The 19,295-nt window shown below is 35.7% G+C and overlaps 3 protein-coding genes across 3 annotated transcripts in view; 1 reads left to right on the top strand and 2 right to left on the bottom strand.

Annotated features, from left to right (window-relative positions):
* Nucleotides 1-790: 790 nt before the first annotated feature.
* On the top strand, nucleotides 791-10,880 carry LOC107702823 (G patch domain and KOW motifs-containing protein-like). Its single transcript, XM_016505241.1, has 11 exons — nucleotides 791-1,009; nucleotides 1,117-1,289; nucleotides 2,501-2,640; nucleotides 6,310-6,416; nucleotides 6,929-7,133; nucleotides 7,617-7,749; nucleotides 8,473-8,653; nucleotides 8,741-8,864; nucleotides 9,066-9,135; nucleotides 9,237-9,322; nucleotides 10,157-10,880. Exons 1-11 carry the CDS (start codon nucleotides 831-833, stop codon nucleotides 10,283-10,285), a joined length of 1,527 nt encoding a protein of 508 aa, XP_016360727.1. The 5' UTR covers nucleotides 791-830; the 3' UTR covers nucleotides 10,286-10,880.
* Nucleotides 10,881-11,677: 797 nt separating this feature from the next.
* On the bottom strand, nucleotides 11,678-14,681 carry LOC107702814 (polyglutamine-binding protein 1-like). The gene is made up of 7 exons (XM_016505232.1): nucleotides 14,584-14,681; nucleotides 14,358-14,424; nucleotides 14,153-14,264; nucleotides 13,789-13,889; nucleotides 13,472-13,687; nucleotides 13,305-13,383; nucleotides 11,678-12,068 (listed from the first exon to the last, which is right to left on the bottom strand). Exons 2-7 carry the CDS (start codon nucleotides 14,422-14,424, stop codon nucleotides 11,891-11,893), a joined length of 753 nt encoding a protein of 250 aa, XP_016360718.1. The 5' UTR covers nucleotides 14,584-14,681; the 3' UTR covers nucleotides 11,678-11,890.
* A 786-nt stretch (nucleotides 14,682-15,467) lies between these two features.
* pold2 (polymerase (DNA directed), delta 2, regulatory subunit) overlaps nucleotides 15,468-19,295 on the bottom strand; it is an 8,042-nt gene continuing 4,214 nt past the window's right edge. Inside the window, exons 8-11 of the mRNA XM_016505231.1 lie at nucleotides 16,822-16,979; nucleotides 16,606-16,733; nucleotides 15,818-15,919; nucleotides 15,468-15,711 (exon numbers count right to left, since the gene is read on the bottom strand). Of these exons, the coding sequence (XP_016360717.1) occupies nucleotides 15,551-15,711; nucleotides 15,818-15,919; nucleotides 16,606-16,733; nucleotides 16,822-16,979 (549 nt within the window). The 3' untranslated portion in view covers nucleotides 15,468-15,550. The remainder of the gene's footprint in view (nucleotides 15,712-15,817; nucleotides 15,920-16,605; nucleotides 16,734-16,821; nucleotides 16,980-19,295) is intronic.

Below are 19,295 nucleotides of genomic sequence, written 5' to 3'. Positions count from 1 at the left end.
AGTCTTTGCAACTTTACAGATCTTCTTTATGCACCAAGAGCTTGTAACACTCCAAAGAGAAAATAAAAATTGAAATAGCATCATGTGACCCCTTTAAATAATGTTAGACTCTATATTTCCTCTCAAATTTATCTAAAAAATTAAAACGTATTATGGTGCGTTCTGCATTCAAGTCATGTCGGATAGATCGTATTTACGAGTTGAACGCACATGAACAAACCACCACAAAGTCGTTATTACGAGTGGGAAACTCGAAATTTACTTTAAGCCCCGAGTTTCCGAGTTGGGGGCGTGTCAATGAGAAACATGGCGGAATCGATGGATGCAACGTCTGTAGTTGACGGTAAATTTTTGTTTAAATTGATAGTTTAGTTGTCCTATAAACTTAAATTGGTCATGTTCTTGTTACGCAGCTAGTTAATGAAATCCAAGTAAAAAATGCTATAATTTTTGCACCTATAGGTGAAAAATCTTTTGATTTGCCATGTTGCATGTTGCATTCAGCTAACAGCTTTTTTTAAATCTCTGTATTTTAGCGTTTGTTGATGCTGAAAATCAGTTATACTGGGATCCTGGTCTAAAAAAAATATTAAAAACTCAAAACACACCAGCCATCTTGTGCCGACTAAACTGACTTGAACGCACCTGACGTCGTAATTACGATTTGTCAACTGGTAAGTACGAACATCCCAGGAGGACTTGAACGCAGCATTAGTGTAGTCGTGCGTAACTTGTTGCATTATGGGAATCGTAGTCTTTTGAGACTATGATGCATAATGATGTGGGCACAATAAAACTACATTTACCAGCGACTACAACACACAACAAACATGGCGGTGCCGGAGCATCAGGAGCGTGAATCAGTGAATAGTAATATTAGCCAAGATAATGAAGGCAAAAAATCTGGTCCAATATCTTTCGGTTTTAGTAAAACATTAAGTAAGGTTAAAACTGCCAAAGCGGAAGAGCGAGATTATTTAGTTGAAGTCGAAGGGAAAGAACTTAAAGGGTGAGTTGAAGGCTAACGTTAGCTAGGTTAGCTAATAATCTAACTGAAAGGAGTATGACATTGATTATTTATATGCTTCAACTCTTATGTGTCTGTCACTTCTACAGAACCAAGCCGGTGGAGAAACCGAAGGAGCTGGTCATCCCGTTGATCCACAAGAACCGCTGGTACCGGCAGGATGCTGAGCGAGGGGACAAGAGCAGCGAAGACAAGAGCAGAGACCCGTCCCAGGAGGAGCAGGACACGGTGGAGTCTCTAGCCGTCAAAGAGCTCATCGAGGGTGTGTTGCTCGATTCTTATTCGTTCTGCTGGGTTCGGTGTGTTTCAAAACCTAGTAAGATGCCTACCTTACCTAGGGGGCATTCATTCACTAATGTAAAATTACCAGAAAGTTAAATTATCTATGGTATTATCTCGGAAGTACTATGGTAATAACACTGTACGCGAGTATTGTAACTATTAAATTCCATGGTATTTAGACAATTGTGACACTGTACTGTAAAACATGGCCTAAGATGCCCTTAAATGTTAAGTATCACTAGGTTTTAAAACATAACCTTGTCTAATTGTGAGATGCCAGCTTACGTTTTCAGTGGGTTTCCTTTGCACTTGTAGTGTGCTTCAAATCTTAGAAGTATATTGTTAAAAAAACACTAATTTTGATGTGTTGAGTAACATATTAAAGTACATGTAAAGTACCTGATTATAATTCTAACTGTAGTGTGTTTAGTAATAAATATATGAAATATATTTTAAATGTACCAAATCGCAATGCCATCATTACAAATATGTTATTACAAATATGCTTAAATACAAGTTTCAATAGAAATGAAATATGCTAAAATAGTCTTTGTCATTTCTACTAAAAGTATATTTTAGTTACCAAAAATGCTTGTAGGTGCATTCAACAGTATTCTTTAATCATATTTCAAAGATGATAGAATTATGAAATTACACATAAAGTTTTACTAAAATGGGTCAAAAAAGTAATTTCAAGTTCAACTAATTGTTTAATATAAATGTAAACTATAATACCTTTTCATTTAATTGCAAATAACATACAGTTCAGGGTCTTGAAACATTACATTCAGTTTGCACTTGAGTATATTCTTTTAAAGTGTATTATTTCCATAATAAGCTTTTGTTTTTGTTTTGTTTTTTAAGTATGCTAAAGTGTACTTCTTTTTCATAAGGGCTAATGGAATAATCCATGTGGTTCTATGCAGTAGTAGTTTGTATAGTATTTAAATCCATTGGTTATTCATTGATGTAATGCTTGACATGAAATGTATCATCAATAATTCTCATAACTTAGTTGGTGTGGCAATAATGTGGCTTAGTGGTTATAGATCTGGACAGGTAAGCAGAAGATTGTAGGTGGAACCCTTTCTGTTACTGTAGTAAAAATGCTGCAAGTCAGTTTTGTACACGAAAGCATCTGCTAAAATGACGAATAATGTAATAGTTCTGTTTTAATGTCATCTACTACAGAGTCTCAAAAGCACCAGGAGAGATGGAAGAACGGACCGCAGATGGATCCGAACTTTGCCATTCCTCTTCTCATGCAGAACCAGGCCCCTCAGGGTTTTGAGGATGGAGACAAAGTCAATGTGGATTTGCGACCAGAGTCGGTAGGTTTATGATGGACACAAAAAATGGATGGAAGGACAGGCAGTCCTGTGTAAGCTAAAGTAGAGCCCCTTTACCGTTTTCAGCTGGTCTATCCAGCAATGAATGTTGGTTCTCAGCATGGAAATATGCTTTTTGGTCAAGTTACTTATTAAACACATAAAGGCTTTTGCAAATACTTTGTCTCCTGAGAATCCTGCTCATAGGATACATTTTAGTGTTGAGTTCATCATAGCAAATTGTATTAAATTAAATGGGAAAATCTTGTAAAGCAGGATGAATCCAATGTGGATGAATCCAGGATGAATTCAGATCCAATGTGGGAATGAGTGTGAGGTTACACTGCAAGACGAAAAGGAAGTGTGCGCTAAAGCCTAGTAGACCCTTATACAAGGACATGACTGTGACATTAATGTGAGTCACAATCATACAGATTTAACATTTTGTGAGTTCTGAGAGTTAAGAAATTCTCAGCATTAATGGTTCAAGAATAAAAAATAGCTCGTAGTATTCAGTTTTTGTACGGTTTGTCTAGCTAATGTTATAAGCTATTTGACTGTAGATTAATAGCCAAAAGTTGATAGGGCTGTAGTGATAACTGCAATTTTGTAATATCCGAAACTGACAAGCCAATCGCAGAGTATGACAAGCAACCGCCACAACCGTGATGTTCACTTCTTTTTTTTTTTTCATGAGGCTTTGCCCTTCTTGTTTTACACTTAATGCATGTGTATTGAATTTTCAATAAGTTAATAATCATAACAAGAGTGAAGAGAGTAATATTTTTACACCAACTGGCTCATTTTACGTCATTAAGACTGTGTACCATTGTGAGAGGTTCAGTAGATTTGCACTAAACAGAGAGAGAGAGAGATCGTCTGAGCATGCGCGCTTACCTGCGTCTATCCTTCTTCAGGTCAAGTCATATATTTGTGAAAAAAACAAAACAGTTTGCCATCAGTTGTCAGAAGATGAAAGCGATATTTTTGTCACAGCATCCTTTCAGTGTTTAAAGGGATTTCCCATGACTGACGTCAGTGCTGTTGAATGCATTGATCTTATATGAAGTGAAAGAGCTGCAGCATTACAGGTAACATGTTGATCGTCGGTTGAGCCTTGTAAAGTGGTGCTCAAAGTTAAAGTAATTTCAGCACCTTGTTTCAATTATCAATGAAACAACGTTTTTAAATGTATTAGCTGACTCACCCGTAATGACGGTCTCTTGCCTCCACCTCCTGGTGTAACAATTTAACTGCACTGACTAACAGCCTGTGTAAAATGAGCGTCACTGTACTGATATTGCTGAAATGTCAACTACACTGTTGTCCAGTCAGATCCGAGAATTGGCACTTACTATTATACATATATTAATATACCAGTGAGCTTAATTAGATAGATAGATAGATAGATAGATAGATAGATAGATATTGAGCCACTCAAAATGACTGCAATGGAAATTTCTTCACTGCGACAGCTCTAGTTGTTTAATAAGAAAAACAGCTAATATGTTTTGTCTATATACTATAATTCAAAATTTTGTGGTCAGCAAGATTTGAAAGTAGTATTTATTTGGTTAAAAATTCAGCAAAAACAGTAATATTGTGAAATCTTATTACAATTTAAAATATTGTGTTTGAATAAGTTTTCTATTTGAATATATATTAAAAAGTAATATTTTTCTGTGATAGTAAAGTTGAATTTTCAGCATCATTATTCCAGTCTTCAGTGTCACATGATCTTTCAGAAATCATTTTAATATGCTGATTTGCTGCTCAAGAAACATTTCTTAATATGATCAATGTAAACAGTGAAAACTGGTGCTGCAGATGCTAAATATTTTTGTAGAAGCCATGATACATTTTTTCAGGATTCTTTGATGAATACTAAGTTCAAAAGAACAGCATTTATGTGAATGCTGTAATGGGAAAGTAAATAGACTTTCAGCCTTGTTAATAAAGAACTATTAAAAATAATTGACCTCAATAAAAATCCAATTTTAGTATGCTAACTAATTTACAAGAGCAATAGCTGTTATTAGTACTGCACCACTTTGTGATTGCTGTATTTTGCTGCTATCGATACTGTGTGCAGATACAGATCTTTCAGTTTAAATTAATTGCAAATCTGGGTCACATGAGTGTGTTTGTACATGCTGAGGATTTCTAATGAAATTATATTTGTTGATTTGTGAAGTGTATTTTATTAAAACTCATTAGTGGTCTATCAGCGTATGTTGTGCGGCTGCTGGAGCTGTTGTGTGGCAAATGTAATGGTGGCAAATGTGGTGTCAGCACAGGGCAGTTCAAGGTCATTGCACATGCAGTGCTCTTGTTGCATTTAGTGTGTGTGTGTGTGTGTGTGTGTGCGCTCATGTGTAGGATAAGGGAGTGTCCTAATAAAATGAGTGATGAAGAACTCTCCTGCTGCATCCAAACAGCTTACTCTGCATAAACTCCCTCTCTCTCTTTCTTACTCGCACCTCCAGTGTCATTTTCTCCTGCAGTGCAAGTCCATCACTTGTAGATTGTTGTGAGAGCGCCAGCTACAGCCTGATTAGGATTTAACAAGCTCAAAGACATTGAGTAAATTTTACTCTGCCTGTCAAAGCGCTTGTTTATTCCAATGCATATAAAGAAGCTGTAATATTTCATCTAATTATCATCTTCTCTGTAGGTTGAGGTGTGTGTTACTAATTAGTGTTTTGTGTCTGAATGTGGTTTTGATTGCTTTGGCAGTCTGTGCTTGATTTCTCTGTGGAGATGTTTGAGATGTCAAGTCAAGTCAAGTCACCTTTATTTATAAAGTGCTTTTAACAATACAGATTGTGTCAAAGCAACTGAACAGCATTAATTAGGAAAACAGTGTGTCAATAATGCAAAATGACAATAGTAAACACTAATTTTTCAGTTAAAGACAGTTCATCATTGAATTCAGTGATGTCAACATCCAGCTCAGTTCAGTTTAAATAGTATCTTTGCAATCATTTGCAATCAAGTCAACGATATCACTGGAAATGAAGTGTCCCCAACTAAGCAAGCCAGAGGCGACAGCGGCAAGGAACCAAAACTCCATCGGTGACAGAATGGAGAAAAAAACCTTGGGAGAAACCAGGCTCAGTCGGGGGGCCAGTTCTCCTCTGACCAGACGAACTAAAAACCATGCAGTTAGTTAATGGCATGTATTCAAACAAACGGTGAACACTATTAACAGCAATGATTATATGTTGCGATCAAACTTGTAGCAAAATTTGGTCGTTTTGTATGTTGTGTTGTCTGAGGGTTGGCATCATCTGAGGTCCTCTGAGGGGTTGGCATCATCTCTTCTCAGGTGTTCTGGACCCAGACTGAAGCTTGTGTAAATGCTAGTTACCGTGGCAAAAAAACAGAGAAACAAATAGAGACATAATTAGCATAGCTGCTGTTCCAACAAAGCAAAATTGATTTGTTTAACCCAAACTAAAGAATAATAATGTGCATTTGATCAGATATAACTGCAGTAAAAGATTATGAGATGCATTATTTGAATGCTTGGCCAAAGAGATGTGTCTTTAATCTAGATTTAAACAGAGAGAGTGTGTCTGAACCCCGAACGTTATCAGGAAGGCTATTCCAGAGTTTGGGAGCCAGATGTGTACTGAATATACTATAGAGCTGATGTCAGTTCTGATTCAGTCCACAGATGCCGACTACGACCGTGTTCCTGTGGAGGCTTATGGGTTGGCAGTGCTGAAGGGAATGGGCTGGAAGCAAGGAGAGGGAATCGGACACACATTTAAACAGTAAGGACCTTTCTTTTTCACCCAGTTAAATGTAATTGAAGTCATTAAAATGAGTGGAGAGAGAGAGTTTCTCCCACATGAGCACCACTTTAGCATGTTTCATCTTTGACCTCTGCAGTGTCTTTATAGTTTCGTCACTGTTTTGTGTGATAAGCACTTTCTAATGCACGTGATGTTTGGCTCTCTGCAAGTATTTTCCACTCATGTTTCCTTGTTGTGGGATTATTGTCCCGGCTGGAGACATCAATGATGTGAGATTATGATTTTATGTCAAATGCAATGAAGAATTATTTCAGACCGGCGGAGAGAATCTTTGGCGAGGACTGGCCGCACGCTTTTTAATCTTCTGTGCTTACGGGCCCATCTGTCTGCTTATATGAACACGGAAACACACAGGCTGCTCTTTTTGATGTGCATATGAGAGAGATGTGTTGGCTTGTGGTTTATGTTCGAAATACCCTAATAGCTTCTTGTAAAAAAATTTAAACATTTCTCCTCTTATTTCTTGTTAGAGATGTGAAGCCCATAGAGCATCAGTTAAGGCCTAAAGGGCTGGGTTTGGGTGCCGATCGCTCTGCTATTAGAGACCTGGAGCCCGGTGTCCCCAAGAGACGCCCTAAACCCGGTGAGGAGAAGAAGGAAGAGGAGCCGCTGATTCTGGGGCCTGGAGGATATGTGCAGGTCCTGGCAGGAGCCCATAAAGACCTGTATGGGAAGGTGAATGGACTTTACTTCATCCATATTCACTTCTATGACAGTAATGGTGAAGCAGTGTACTGACAAACTAATGATCAGAAAGAAATAAGATGGGCCATTCAAGGTATTTTTTGTGGCAGCAAAGCACAATGTATACATTAGTGATCTGGGTAAAGTGTCAGGTTTTATATCAATCTACTAAAAAATGAAACCTCTAAAGTTGATTTAAAAAAAAAAAAAAAAGATCAGCTTCAGATGGTAACCACATCCGCTTAGTGGTTAATAGAAGTTGTTAGCTCCCCCTTGTGTCAATAAATAATGCACAATATAGTAAAACAAATATTGTAAGAAATGTAAGTTATGTAAATGAAATGATGGTATTTTTGTTCTGGAATATAATAGTCTGACATTCATTATTTGCTTTTGCTCTTTCCCTGTCTGATTTTGTTTATTTATTTGTTCATTCTGTCTCTTTTTCTTGTTCTCACACTGTCTCGTTGACAGATAGAGGGAGTGGATCCAGATAACGCCAGAGTCGTAGTCAAACTTGCCATCGGCGGCAAGACGGTAACCATCATTCAGCACTCTTTAAAACTAGTCACCCGTAAGGAATACGACAAATACAGCAAAGACCTCAGTAAGTCTGCTTTTACAATTTGTTCACTGTCATTTTACTTTTAAATAAGCGGATATAGTATTTCTGGCTAAGTTTTCTACATACAAATGAATCAAATAGGTTGATGTCCTGACTTTGGTATTCTTGATAAATCTTCTCTGTTTTTTCCCCCACTTAAATATGCTTTTAAAGACAAATAAAGATTAATATTTATTTGCCATGTAAATGAATTACTTTCCAGAATGTGACATTGTTTCTAGTGAAACTGAATGTCCAGAGGGAAGTAATGTACTGCAGGGTAGTGCATTTAATTGCATGTATTTTATGGTGCATTATGATTTCACTGAATTGTTAAAGTGAGTTCTGATTTTTATGTGGTTTAATGTGCACTGATAAATTGTGTTCATAACTTTAAGTAAACTGGGTCAGTTTTGATTTCATGGTGTCTTTAAATTGAATGAGAAAAGTTAAGTATACAATTTGAGCTTGTGGGAAAACAAGCCGGTTGGGTTCAAGCGTTTAAACCCAAAATCAGCAAGGCTTTATTTTTCTGTAATCAGAAGCTGTGTGGTCTGGGATACATATTTCACACAGGCTGGTTTGCACACGTGAAACCGGTTTACACAAATAGTAATAAAAAAAGCCATTTTAAAAATGTAACTATTTTTTACTCTTTTAAAAAGAAAATGTGTAATTTTATTTACCAGATCTTTATCAGTTAAAATGGTCCTTTCTGTCTATCAGGTCGTCTTAGTAAAGCTCACAAGGACAAAGAGAGAGAAAAAGAGCAGGAACAGCAGAGGGAACGAGAGCAGAGGATAAACAGCAAAGATGACAGAGCAAAGACAGATAGAGATCGAGAGAGGGGGAAGGACAGAGACCGAGATCAGAAGAAAAGAAAACACAGAGAATCAAGTGCAGACAGGTAAGTCAGACACTCAATAACACAGTATTTTGCATGTATATGTTATTGAATCTGTATTTAATTGCATGAACTTGCTCTTCGTCCCAGAGAGAAGCCTCCTCCAGCAAAGGAGTCGCGGCCCTCACCTCCAGCCCCCTCATGGCTCCAAAGAGACCTCCATGTGCGTTTCATCGATAAAGCATTCAAAGGAGGCAAATACTACAACTCAAAGGTGCTTCTGTTATAGTGAGCCTGGTTTGTTTCGTAAAGTATCTGTTTTTATGCTGAGAGATACTAAAGTGTCTGTATTGGTGTTTTGGAGGGAAACACACAGGATGTGTTCTTGTCTTCATAAATAAGCTGAACACATTTTGACACAAAATATTAGTATAAATTTAAGTTTTTAATTTTTGATTTTGTTTTGTGTGTTTAGATGAGAGTGGAGGACGTCCTGACACCCCACACCTGTGTGTGTCGTACAGAGGAGGGCAGACTGCTGGACGGTATGACACACTCTGACCTTGACCATTATAAGAGACATTTTAACAGTGAGGCTTTTTGGTCTAATAGCTGGTTGTAAGTTTTACTCATTTGTCTGTTTCAGATATTAGACAGAAGATGCTGGAGACCATTGTACCCAAGAACGACTCAGACTACATTATGGTGGTTCTGGGAGAACACAGAGGACAGGTATATGGATTCACTTGCTTGTGTAGTACAGCATGGCTCTGTGCCAAATCCTAGTGGGCTGCCTACTTAGACAGCATTGTAAGCATCATAGACACACTCCTGACATCATGTTGACGATAATACCCAAATTTGTTAGTTCACTAAAACGATTAAATATCATTTTTGATCATTGAAATAAAGCTAAAATAAAATATAAATATCAGATGAGAAACTTAATGAAACAAAAATTAGAAATGTTGCACTGACAACTAACTGAAATAGATTTAAGTACAAATATTACTAAAACCAAAATAAAAATAAAGCTAAATATAAATATATATTTTTTAATTATATAAGAAAATTAGTCAAACTTAAACTGAAATTAAAACTAAAATCTAATTCAGAATATTAATAAATACTAAAATAACCCTGCTTACGCCTCAGTTAGCCAAAGTAGGGCAGCATGACATTTACACACATTTATTCCAGTTCCAGAATGCACTGCAAAATCCAAGATGGTGAATCAACATTTTATTCACTACTATAAATAGATCCACCTAATTAAAATTAAATATTTGTGTGTACCATGTATGCATCACCTTAGAGTATTACGTCTTTATCTTAGTAACATGTTAACGTGCCTTAGAAAGTAGCTGCCTATGTAGACAGCAAAGAAGTGCACTAGGGTTTGGACTCAAGCCCACACGTTATCTATCTTCTTTATGTATTTGTGGTCCACACACATATTTTGTCACTCGCATAATCATTAAGTCTCATAATTTGTCATTGAATTATATCCATATGCTAAGATGTGCATTTCTGCTGTAGAATCATAATGCATACCTTGTCCTGCAGGTGGGCCGCATCCTGAAGCGAGACCGAGAGAAGTGTCGAGCCATGGTTCAGCTGGACCGATACGAGGAGCAGGTGTTCACACTCGACTATGACGCCATCTGTCATTATGTGGGCGCAACAGAACACTGAGAAGCCAACCGGAAGCCACAAATCACTCTTTATCATCCCAACCCTGTTCTGATGACGACATCGGTTGTGATTGGCTGCTTTTTCCCTGAATTGATAGAGACCAACATATCAGATAAATTCAATTTTAATACAACCAAGACTTCATTTTGCTAGTTGTGCTGTTGTATTTTTAAATGCAGGTTTAAACCCAAATGTGGAGTCATACTTGGACGCAACTGCTGTTGTGCTGTGACAGTGGTACATCTGCATAATCGGATGATCTTGAAGCAACATAATATCCTGTTAGTAAGTCTGTTATGTTGCTAAATAAAAAAGTGACATGTTTCTCTCTGTATAGTAATAATGAACATTTACACAGGTCAGCAGTAGCATCAGTGTTTGAGTGTCTGCTGCTGATCTGGGAAGAAAATGAAATGACATTTCAGCCCAATGTAATTGCGCAAAAATCTCACTGCCAGTTCATTCGAATCCAAACACTTTTGAAACTCTGCTTTGGTTTCTTAGTCCAATAAAGATCTCAATTTGTTGTTTATGTACAAAGTTATACACAAGTCACCAACAATTTCCACTCATGTTATCTTTTTAATAATAAAATGTAAAATTCCTTCAATATGCCTTTGACTTGATCTCTGAATTGCTGAAGCATCACTCATCCTTATCCATATAAAGCCTACTGCATAAAATGATACATTCAATTCTAAGGCCTCTAAATGATCAACATGTCAAAACTTTGCTGAAAACAATGTTTGCGGTACACAATCTACTATGTGCTTTCAGTCATTTATTGATAGTTTCTCATTTTCAGAAAGTAAAAGGCCTTTTAGTATAATTCTAAACAGGTCTACTTTCAGGTCTTGGTACTGTACATGTCTCTTTTGCTGTGAAATCTTTAATGATTCTTATAATGCAAATGTAAGAATAACTTTTATATTGCTATTAATATTTTAAAATGAACATTAATTGCACTTAAGCAACTTGGTTTACTTATTTATCCATAAATAATTTTTAGAAAAAAATAATGTTCAAATGTATAAAATATGATCTGAGGAACGTTTATTTGTACATTTCTGTCATCATTATATTGCATTGCAATATATTTTCCTCCACAATACAACTAGAGCTTTGATCATTAAACTAAACTACATTTAAATATCTTAAGACATATCACATGGGAGATATAAAGTGACGACTGATAACGTTACTCAACAGTAAAACAACACACATGCAAACTTTTTAGACTTTAGTATTTTGTCTAAAGTTCCAAAAAAATGTTACATTTAAAAATATTTTTTTCTGACAATTATTTCATGTTAGGGTTTCATTTCATGTCCATTCAGATGATTCTAAACAAAAACACGATTCATAACTTACCGTAATTTATTTTTTTTATTTTAAATAAAAGCCAAACCTCTGAATGCACCTTTAAACAAAAAGTTTATTTTGCAGGGAACAACATCACTATCTTAAGTAAAATGGCAATCGTTTATAAATTGTATAACATACAACACTGTGTATTTACAAATGAATCTCTGTCCCAAATGTAAGAAAAACATTTCAAAAGCCTTTTGAAAAACCATAAAGGCTTTACAGACACACTATTCCTGCTCAGTCGTCATCATCATCATCATCATCCTCTTCCAGGCGTCTTGTGTTCTCAGCGTTTGCTCTCAGGACAGCTCCAGGACTGGGGTACGGCCTCTGCTGGAACAGGGGTCCTGCCGCTGTGGTGTCCGCTCCGGTCTTTGCCTCATTGCGTTTGGGGAGACCAGTTGACCATAAGCCCCTGAAAGCAACAGCACCACATATTGATCACGAACATGTACTTTATTACAGAAGCAACCTCTTTCCAGAGCTCATGTAAGTGCAATGTAAGTGCATTGCATTGTCATTCGTTGTATACTAAACATTTCTGCAACTTTAGTAGGTATCCAATTGTAGGGCTATGATTTCCGCAATGTGGAAAATACACTCAGTTATAAAAATGGTATTTACTGTACAAAGTGGAATAAATCACTTTAATTGTCTGTGAATATTAAACCTCAAACTACTGCTATTTAAATATCAAGTCTGCATGTTTTATGTCTCTGTAAAAGAACTCAACAGTTTTTGTCTAGCACGCATACTTGAAGCATGCATGACACTCGTTGTGTTTTCAGCATCTGCCATCTCATTATATGAGGACATGAATACATTAACTTTCAGTCACTTAATGAGCATTTCACCAATTAATTTGATAAACCTATTGTCTGATACACATAGAAACTCAAAAGATCTTCATTACAACTCTTTACTACAAAAGTTCTTCAATTTACATCATTACAAAAATATATATTACTATTTTACAGTAGAACATTCTAAAATAGTAATAAAATATTACAGTTGAATTAATAACAATAGTAATAAAGTTTATTAAAACTTTAAGAAATAATAACAAATTTTCTTCCATTTTTTTTTTTATTTAAACAGTAAACCTCAGTAGCACTTTGCCAAAAAAGAAAGGAAGTGTTCAAATTGCATTTGATTTTAAAAGATTACTTGTGTCACATTCATTTAATTATGATTGTTTGTGAAAATACATTTAGGCCTATACTAGAAAAGTAAAAAAAAAAAAAAAAATGAAACTAGAAAAATTTAACCAGACAACATTACATTTCATAGGGCACTATTATGATTAAAATGTTAATCAGTTATTCAACAGCTTTTTTTTTTTCAATTGATTAGCCATCCTTTGATTATTGCATTTTATTTTAAATGAATGATGATTAAAATTGTATTAAATCATTAAAACAGAATTCAATAAATGTACAATGGAAAACATGTCATTTAGGAAAAATAAAATGGAATTTAGATATAAATAAATAAATAATACAGGCCCTACCAATGCACACAGGAAAAAAAAGCCAAATTTGCACCGTATGCATTCTATATACTGCAGAGATATAGTAAAAGTAAGAATAGTGTGCTATTATACAATTTCAAACACATCCATAGTGTTAATTTTAAACTAGCTGGTCATTACCTTGGAGCATCTGAATAGGCACTCGGATCCATAGGATCCATTTCCTCCTGCTGCTGTTTCCGACCTCCTCCTGGTCCTCCTAAATCAGAGTTTGTGTTTATTCAGGCTTATTGAGGCAAAATTTTAAACTATTAATTAACTATTTAATAAGATTATGCATAGATTACCTCTCTTTGATTTGCTATACGGTGCACTGTCATCTCTCCGTATCCGTCTGTCACGCTCCCTGTCTCTGTCCCGCTCTCGATCCCTATCCCGGTCTCTATCTCTGTCCCGCCCGTCCTCCCTGTCCCGTTCCCGCTCTCTGTCTCTCTCTCGCTCTCGATCCCGGTCTCTCTCTGCCTTCTCGTAGTGGCTGTCCCCTTTGTCATGTCCAGTCTCACCTGGGATGAAAAACACAAACAGTTGCAGCATACGTCTCAATAATGTTACTTACAGAAGCACAAAAATGTGTGCACACTTATGTTTTATGACCCTATATTACCTTTCTGTTTCTTAATGGCTTTGGTGATGACAGCTGCCGGGTCATTGGGGGACAACCAGGACACTAAATCCGTCTCTACATTCCAGTAGTAAGGAAGTCCACTAAGGACAAGACACGAGGATGATAGTTATTTATAAGTGACAGCCATTTTGATCCTGTTTCATGGTTTTACCATGGTATTCTTGGAGTATATAATGAGTAATTGAAAGTACCACATTATTACAATCACATGCAATCTTTTTACCATGATACATAATAGTACTTTCTTTCACGTTCAAAACAATTAATCTTTTCCTTGATATTTAATGCAAATAAGCAGATATTATATGGGGGGGGAAGAAAAGCTAATTTATGAACTGCTTACCAAGCAGGGTCAAAAACTTTGTACCAATTCGTTGGTAAATTTTCAAGCCTTGTAGCTTCATAATCAACGTTGTTATCATCATAGTCTTCAGCGATGATCTCCTCTTCAGCCTCTGAGGATGAGAAATAATAAATGAAAGCATCAACTCATGATGTAGTATGTTTTAAGGATCACCCAGTAAGATTAATACGCATGTGTATCTTACCGTGGTCAGACTGTTTCACGATCCCTCTTTTAGCGAGGCGCGCAAGTAAAGCAGGAGGCAGAGGCATCTGAAGAGAGCAAATCAGCAGTTAATCAGCACAGTGCTGAAGAGCCGCGAGGAACCTTAAACTGCACTGACGGGATGCTGATTTCGTATGCAAATAACGGGCAGGATAATACACATGCAATGTTATTAAGAAATACATGACGGCGACTGCATACTTTACCTTTATGACGTCCAGAAGCTTAGCTTTGGTGTTAAGGTTTCAATGAAAAGCGCCACAAGCGACTCTGGCGCAGAACAATGACGTAGCGAAAGCGTGAAGTGACGTCATGTAAGCGTGACGCTTATCTGAACATTTACTTGTATTATTATAAAATATATATATTTTTTAGGAAATACACAAAGCATATGGTGTTTTAACACGTTTAAAAAATAATGTAAACATAACACTTGATGTTTTTAACGGCAAATGGCAACAAAAAAAACGCTGTGAACTTGATTTTTATGCCTTAATTCTTAAGGATGGTGCTATTTTTGTTTTTTTTTGTCATAGACCGATGATGAATTGGCACTTCGAACTAAGTCCACACTATTAATTTAGTATTTTCTTCGGTAAGAAATTCCAAAAGTGGCTTTGCTGATGTTTTTATGTTTAGCAAATATTACATACCTACCACATTAGTGTCTGAATTATCATTACACGTCTCAATGAAAGTAATGCTTACAAACGATTAGATCTCTCCATTATTATAGATTTCCAGCAGACAGTGCTTCTCATTAAATAATAAAGTTTTCTTTTGAGAAAGCACTATTACATATATCTAGTTCCTGGCCTCTAAAGCTAAAACTTATTGAGAAATTGTTTTCAGATTATAAAATTAAGGGATAGTTTATATGGTGCCTTTTATATATAATAGAATTGCATCAGAAGTGTCGACTTTCTCTCGAGAACTATGCATAAAGAAATCCAAATATCCGTCATTTACATTTAAGTAAATATATGAGGCTAATAACCTCTGAATCGTTTTTCAGAAACACAAGGTTCTTAGTACAATGTAACGCTACACCTAAAGAGGGAAAAGAACGTTTCCATACAAAAGAGGGAGCTTTATTAACAAAACACAACAACAAAAACAAGTCTTTGTTGGACAGACTACAGGAACAAGTGTCACATGTTGATAAGTGAGTGTTTAATGGCTGATATTCATCTCATTGTCCTCATCCTCCTCTGTGGAAAAAGAGGAGAAGCAGACTGGCTCGCACTCCAAGGTGCACAGGTTCACAAGACAGGCCGTCTGTGTGCTGCTGAACTCTGGGATTGCTACCAGGAGAACATCTTGTCCTTCAGGTCCTGAGATGAAAAATAAGACAAAAATTACCATACAAAAATATACTGGTAATGCATGGCCACACTTACACACAGTGCTGTGTTTAATATTAAATAGTCTCGTCTTCACCTGTGACTCGTTTACATTGGTAGCTTGGTGCGTTTCCGCTGAAGTACACATGAGGGCATTCTTCCATAATAAAGGGATCTTTCTGATAGAATGGGTAACAACCTTGAGGGTCAACAAAACATGTCAGAGCAATCTAGCATTTTCAGAGTGCTTTATACAAAATAGTAATACAACAAGATATTAAAAAACTTCAAAATGAATATTTGTTCTTTTTATCAATTCAAATGATTTTTTAGGTCCTGAAAGAGTCATTCTGAAGTGTTTAATATACTATTGAATAATAATAATAAAAAAAAAAAAGCTGTAAAATATTTTCACAATACAAAGCCCTTAAAAGGACATGGCAATGGGAAAAAAGAGATGGAAGGAAAAATTATATTTCAATGCTTTTGAATTTTCTCGCACAAGTTTTGTGAGTGAACAAAACGGGTGATGGAAATAATATGAGGTGGGAGGGAAAAAAGTTATGGAAGAGAACAGAACCATTGAAATATAATTTTTCCTCCCATCTCCATCACCCCTTAGTGGCTCTGTATCAGAAAGTTAAAATTAAATAATAAAAAAAAACTAAAATATATAATGCATTAAATTCTGGGTGAAATTACCACCAACAATAATTTCAACACAATATTCAGTGTGCACAAATGAATGTGAAGCTCATGATTTTGTTCATTTGAATTGAGGTACACAGATATTATGCTAAAAAAAAAACAGAACAACCCTTTAATAATTCAACAATAGGGCCAAAAATTGTTTCAAATATATCAGAGAAAATAGTCTGTCCAGACCCAGTGTGTCCAGAGCGGTGGGAGCCAGGTGGCGGAGTCTCAGTGTGCTTTCCAGTATTTCCAGATGATCATCCATATTGCTGTACTTCACAATATCACTGATATTCTGTCCTGCTGTGCCCAAGAACCTGAGAGAAACCACAAAACCTTCACTGTCAAGAGCTGCTCACCACACCACACCACTGAGAGAGGATAAATACACATGTAGTTACTCACCGGACACCATCTACGATGGCTTGGTAGGGGTTGTTGACCAGCTGCAGCGTGGGGAAGGGCACAGACAAAGGGAACATGCAGCGGTGCAAAGGCTGCTGGGGAAGAGTGTAGTTTGTTGGGTCATACTGTCCAGGCATGACATCTACAGGTACAGAGGCCTATAGGGAACAAATCACAAATTACAGAGACTTCAAAACATTTTATATTGTTATCGTGGGCACTTCAAAATACCGTGAAGGGAACATGCAGCGGTGCAAGGGCTGCTGGGGTAGAGTGTAGTTTGTTGGGTCATACTGTCCAGGCATGACATCTACAGGTACAGAGGCCTATAGTGGACAAATCACAAATTACAGAGACTTCAAAACATTTTATATTGTTATCGTGGGCACTTCAAAATACCATGAATAATTATATATTTCTAATTATTCTGATTTTTTGAATGCATTATAAGAATACTTTTAGCATCAACTGGTTAAAATGCACAACACCGCTGTATGCTGCGTCAAAGACTCATGCGCACTCTGATTTAAACAAGCTCAACCCGGATGAGAAGCTCATGGCAGAACGAGTGAAAGAGATGCACTGATTGAAAGCGCACATTCACTCTCTGACAGCAGGTGGCACTGATGGAACAGCAGAAATGCAGCCGTTAACTCATTAACCCTGTAAACAAAGCAGCAGCACTACTTTCTGTTCTTTCAAACAGCCATTCAGAATTTTGTATTCGCAGTGGTGCTCATCACAGCACTGAATTCTTATGCTGCATACTTATTTAAATACTTAAATTCTTAGACTTAATAGACCATTTATTTTCAAACTTTTTTTTACATTTTACTCTGGACTACAACATGCCCTAGATATTGTTTGAAAAAGTTTTGATTCTTTGTTCGGTCACACTTTACATTAAGGCTCTGTTGTTTAACATTAATTAATTCATTAGTTAACAAACTGCAAATGAAAAATTATTCTAAAGCATTCGTTAATCTTAGATACATTTAATAACACTATATCGATTTAATAACACTACATTATAAAAATCAAAAGTTGTAAAGGTATTATTTAAAGGACCTGAGCTAACATGAACTAACAGATGCATTTAAAAAAAAAAAAGTATAATAACTTCTGTAACAAATTGTTAATGTTAATGCATTAACTAAGGTTAACTAATGAGACCTTAACAAAGTGTTACCTATTGTTCTTTATAATTCTTTTGCACTTTAATCTGTTTGAAACATTTGTTTACTTTATACATTTTTGTGTATTGCTTTTATTGTATTTAAATGTTCAGTTCTTCCTGTTGTAAGAAAAAAAGTTATCAAACCTGTCATATTATGGCGACACTTTTTTTCAATATCATGATAATACCGTACACCGTGATGAAAGCTTCAGCAATTATCGCAACATGAAAATTTGATACCGTAAAAAGCCTACTTAAAAGAAATGGAAGAAAAGGATAACAGCAAGTCTTAACTCACCGTGAGATTAGGGCTGGACGATATGGCCAAAATTTATATCACGATGTACTTCTTAATTTCGGTCGATATGATATAATTCCGATATTGATATGAACACTATTAAAAAAAGCCTCATAAAAACTGCCAAGAACGCCCACAATAGATGTCTGTGCATACAGACTTATGAAAAATGAATTTGCCAAGTCTATGACACCTCATACAAAACCATATAATATTTTAGAAAAGAAAAACAGCACAAATAAATTAATGTTCACCTTTTATTTGTATTTAGCCTTCATACAAACAAGAAATGTGAAATCACTGTCAAATAATCGTCTCAGACTCACCTTATTAATAATATATTTAACTTCAAACTATAGGCTAGCATACACTACCAGTCAAAAGTTTTTGAACAGTAAGATTTTTAATGTTTTTAAAGAAGTGTCTTCTGCTCACAAGGCCTGCATTTATTTGATCCAAAATACAGCAAAAACAGTAACATTTTGAAATATTTTTACTATTTAAAATAACTGTTTTCTATTTGAAAATATTTTCAAATGTAATTTATTCCTGTGATTTCAAAGCTATATTTTTAGCATCATTACTCCAGTCACATGATCCTTCAGAAATCATTCTAATATTCCGATTTGCTGCTCAAAAATCATTTTGTATTATGTTGAAAACAGCGGAGTAGAATTTTTACAGGTTTCCTTGATGAATAGAAAGTTCAGCAGAACAGCATTTATCTGAAATAGAAATCTTTTGTAACATTATAAATGTCTTCATCACTTTTGATCAATTTAAAGTACCCTTGCTAAATGAAAGTAATAATTTCTATAATATAAATTTAAAGAGCTTTTGAATGGTATAGTGTATAATGTAACAAAAGCTTTTTATTTCAGATAAATGCTGATCTTTGGATCTTTCTATTCATCAAAGAATCCTGAAAAAAAAATACTCAACTGTTTTAAATATTGATAATCAGCAAATCAGCATATTAGAATGATTTCTGGATCATGT

Source organism: Sinocyclocheilus anshuiensis, unplaced genomic scaffold (genome assembly GCF_001515605.1).
Source record: "Sinocyclocheilus anshuiensis isolate Anshui unplaced genomic scaffold, SAMN03320099.WGS_v1.1 scaffold366, whole genome shotgun sequence".
Taxonomy (NCBI): Eukaryota; Metazoa; Chordata; class Actinopteri; order Cypriniformes; family Cyprinidae; genus Sinocyclocheilus; species Sinocyclocheilus anshuiensis.
The sequence above is the reverse complement of the archived record's forward strand: the minus strand, read 5'-3'. Positions and strand labels throughout refer to the sequence as shown.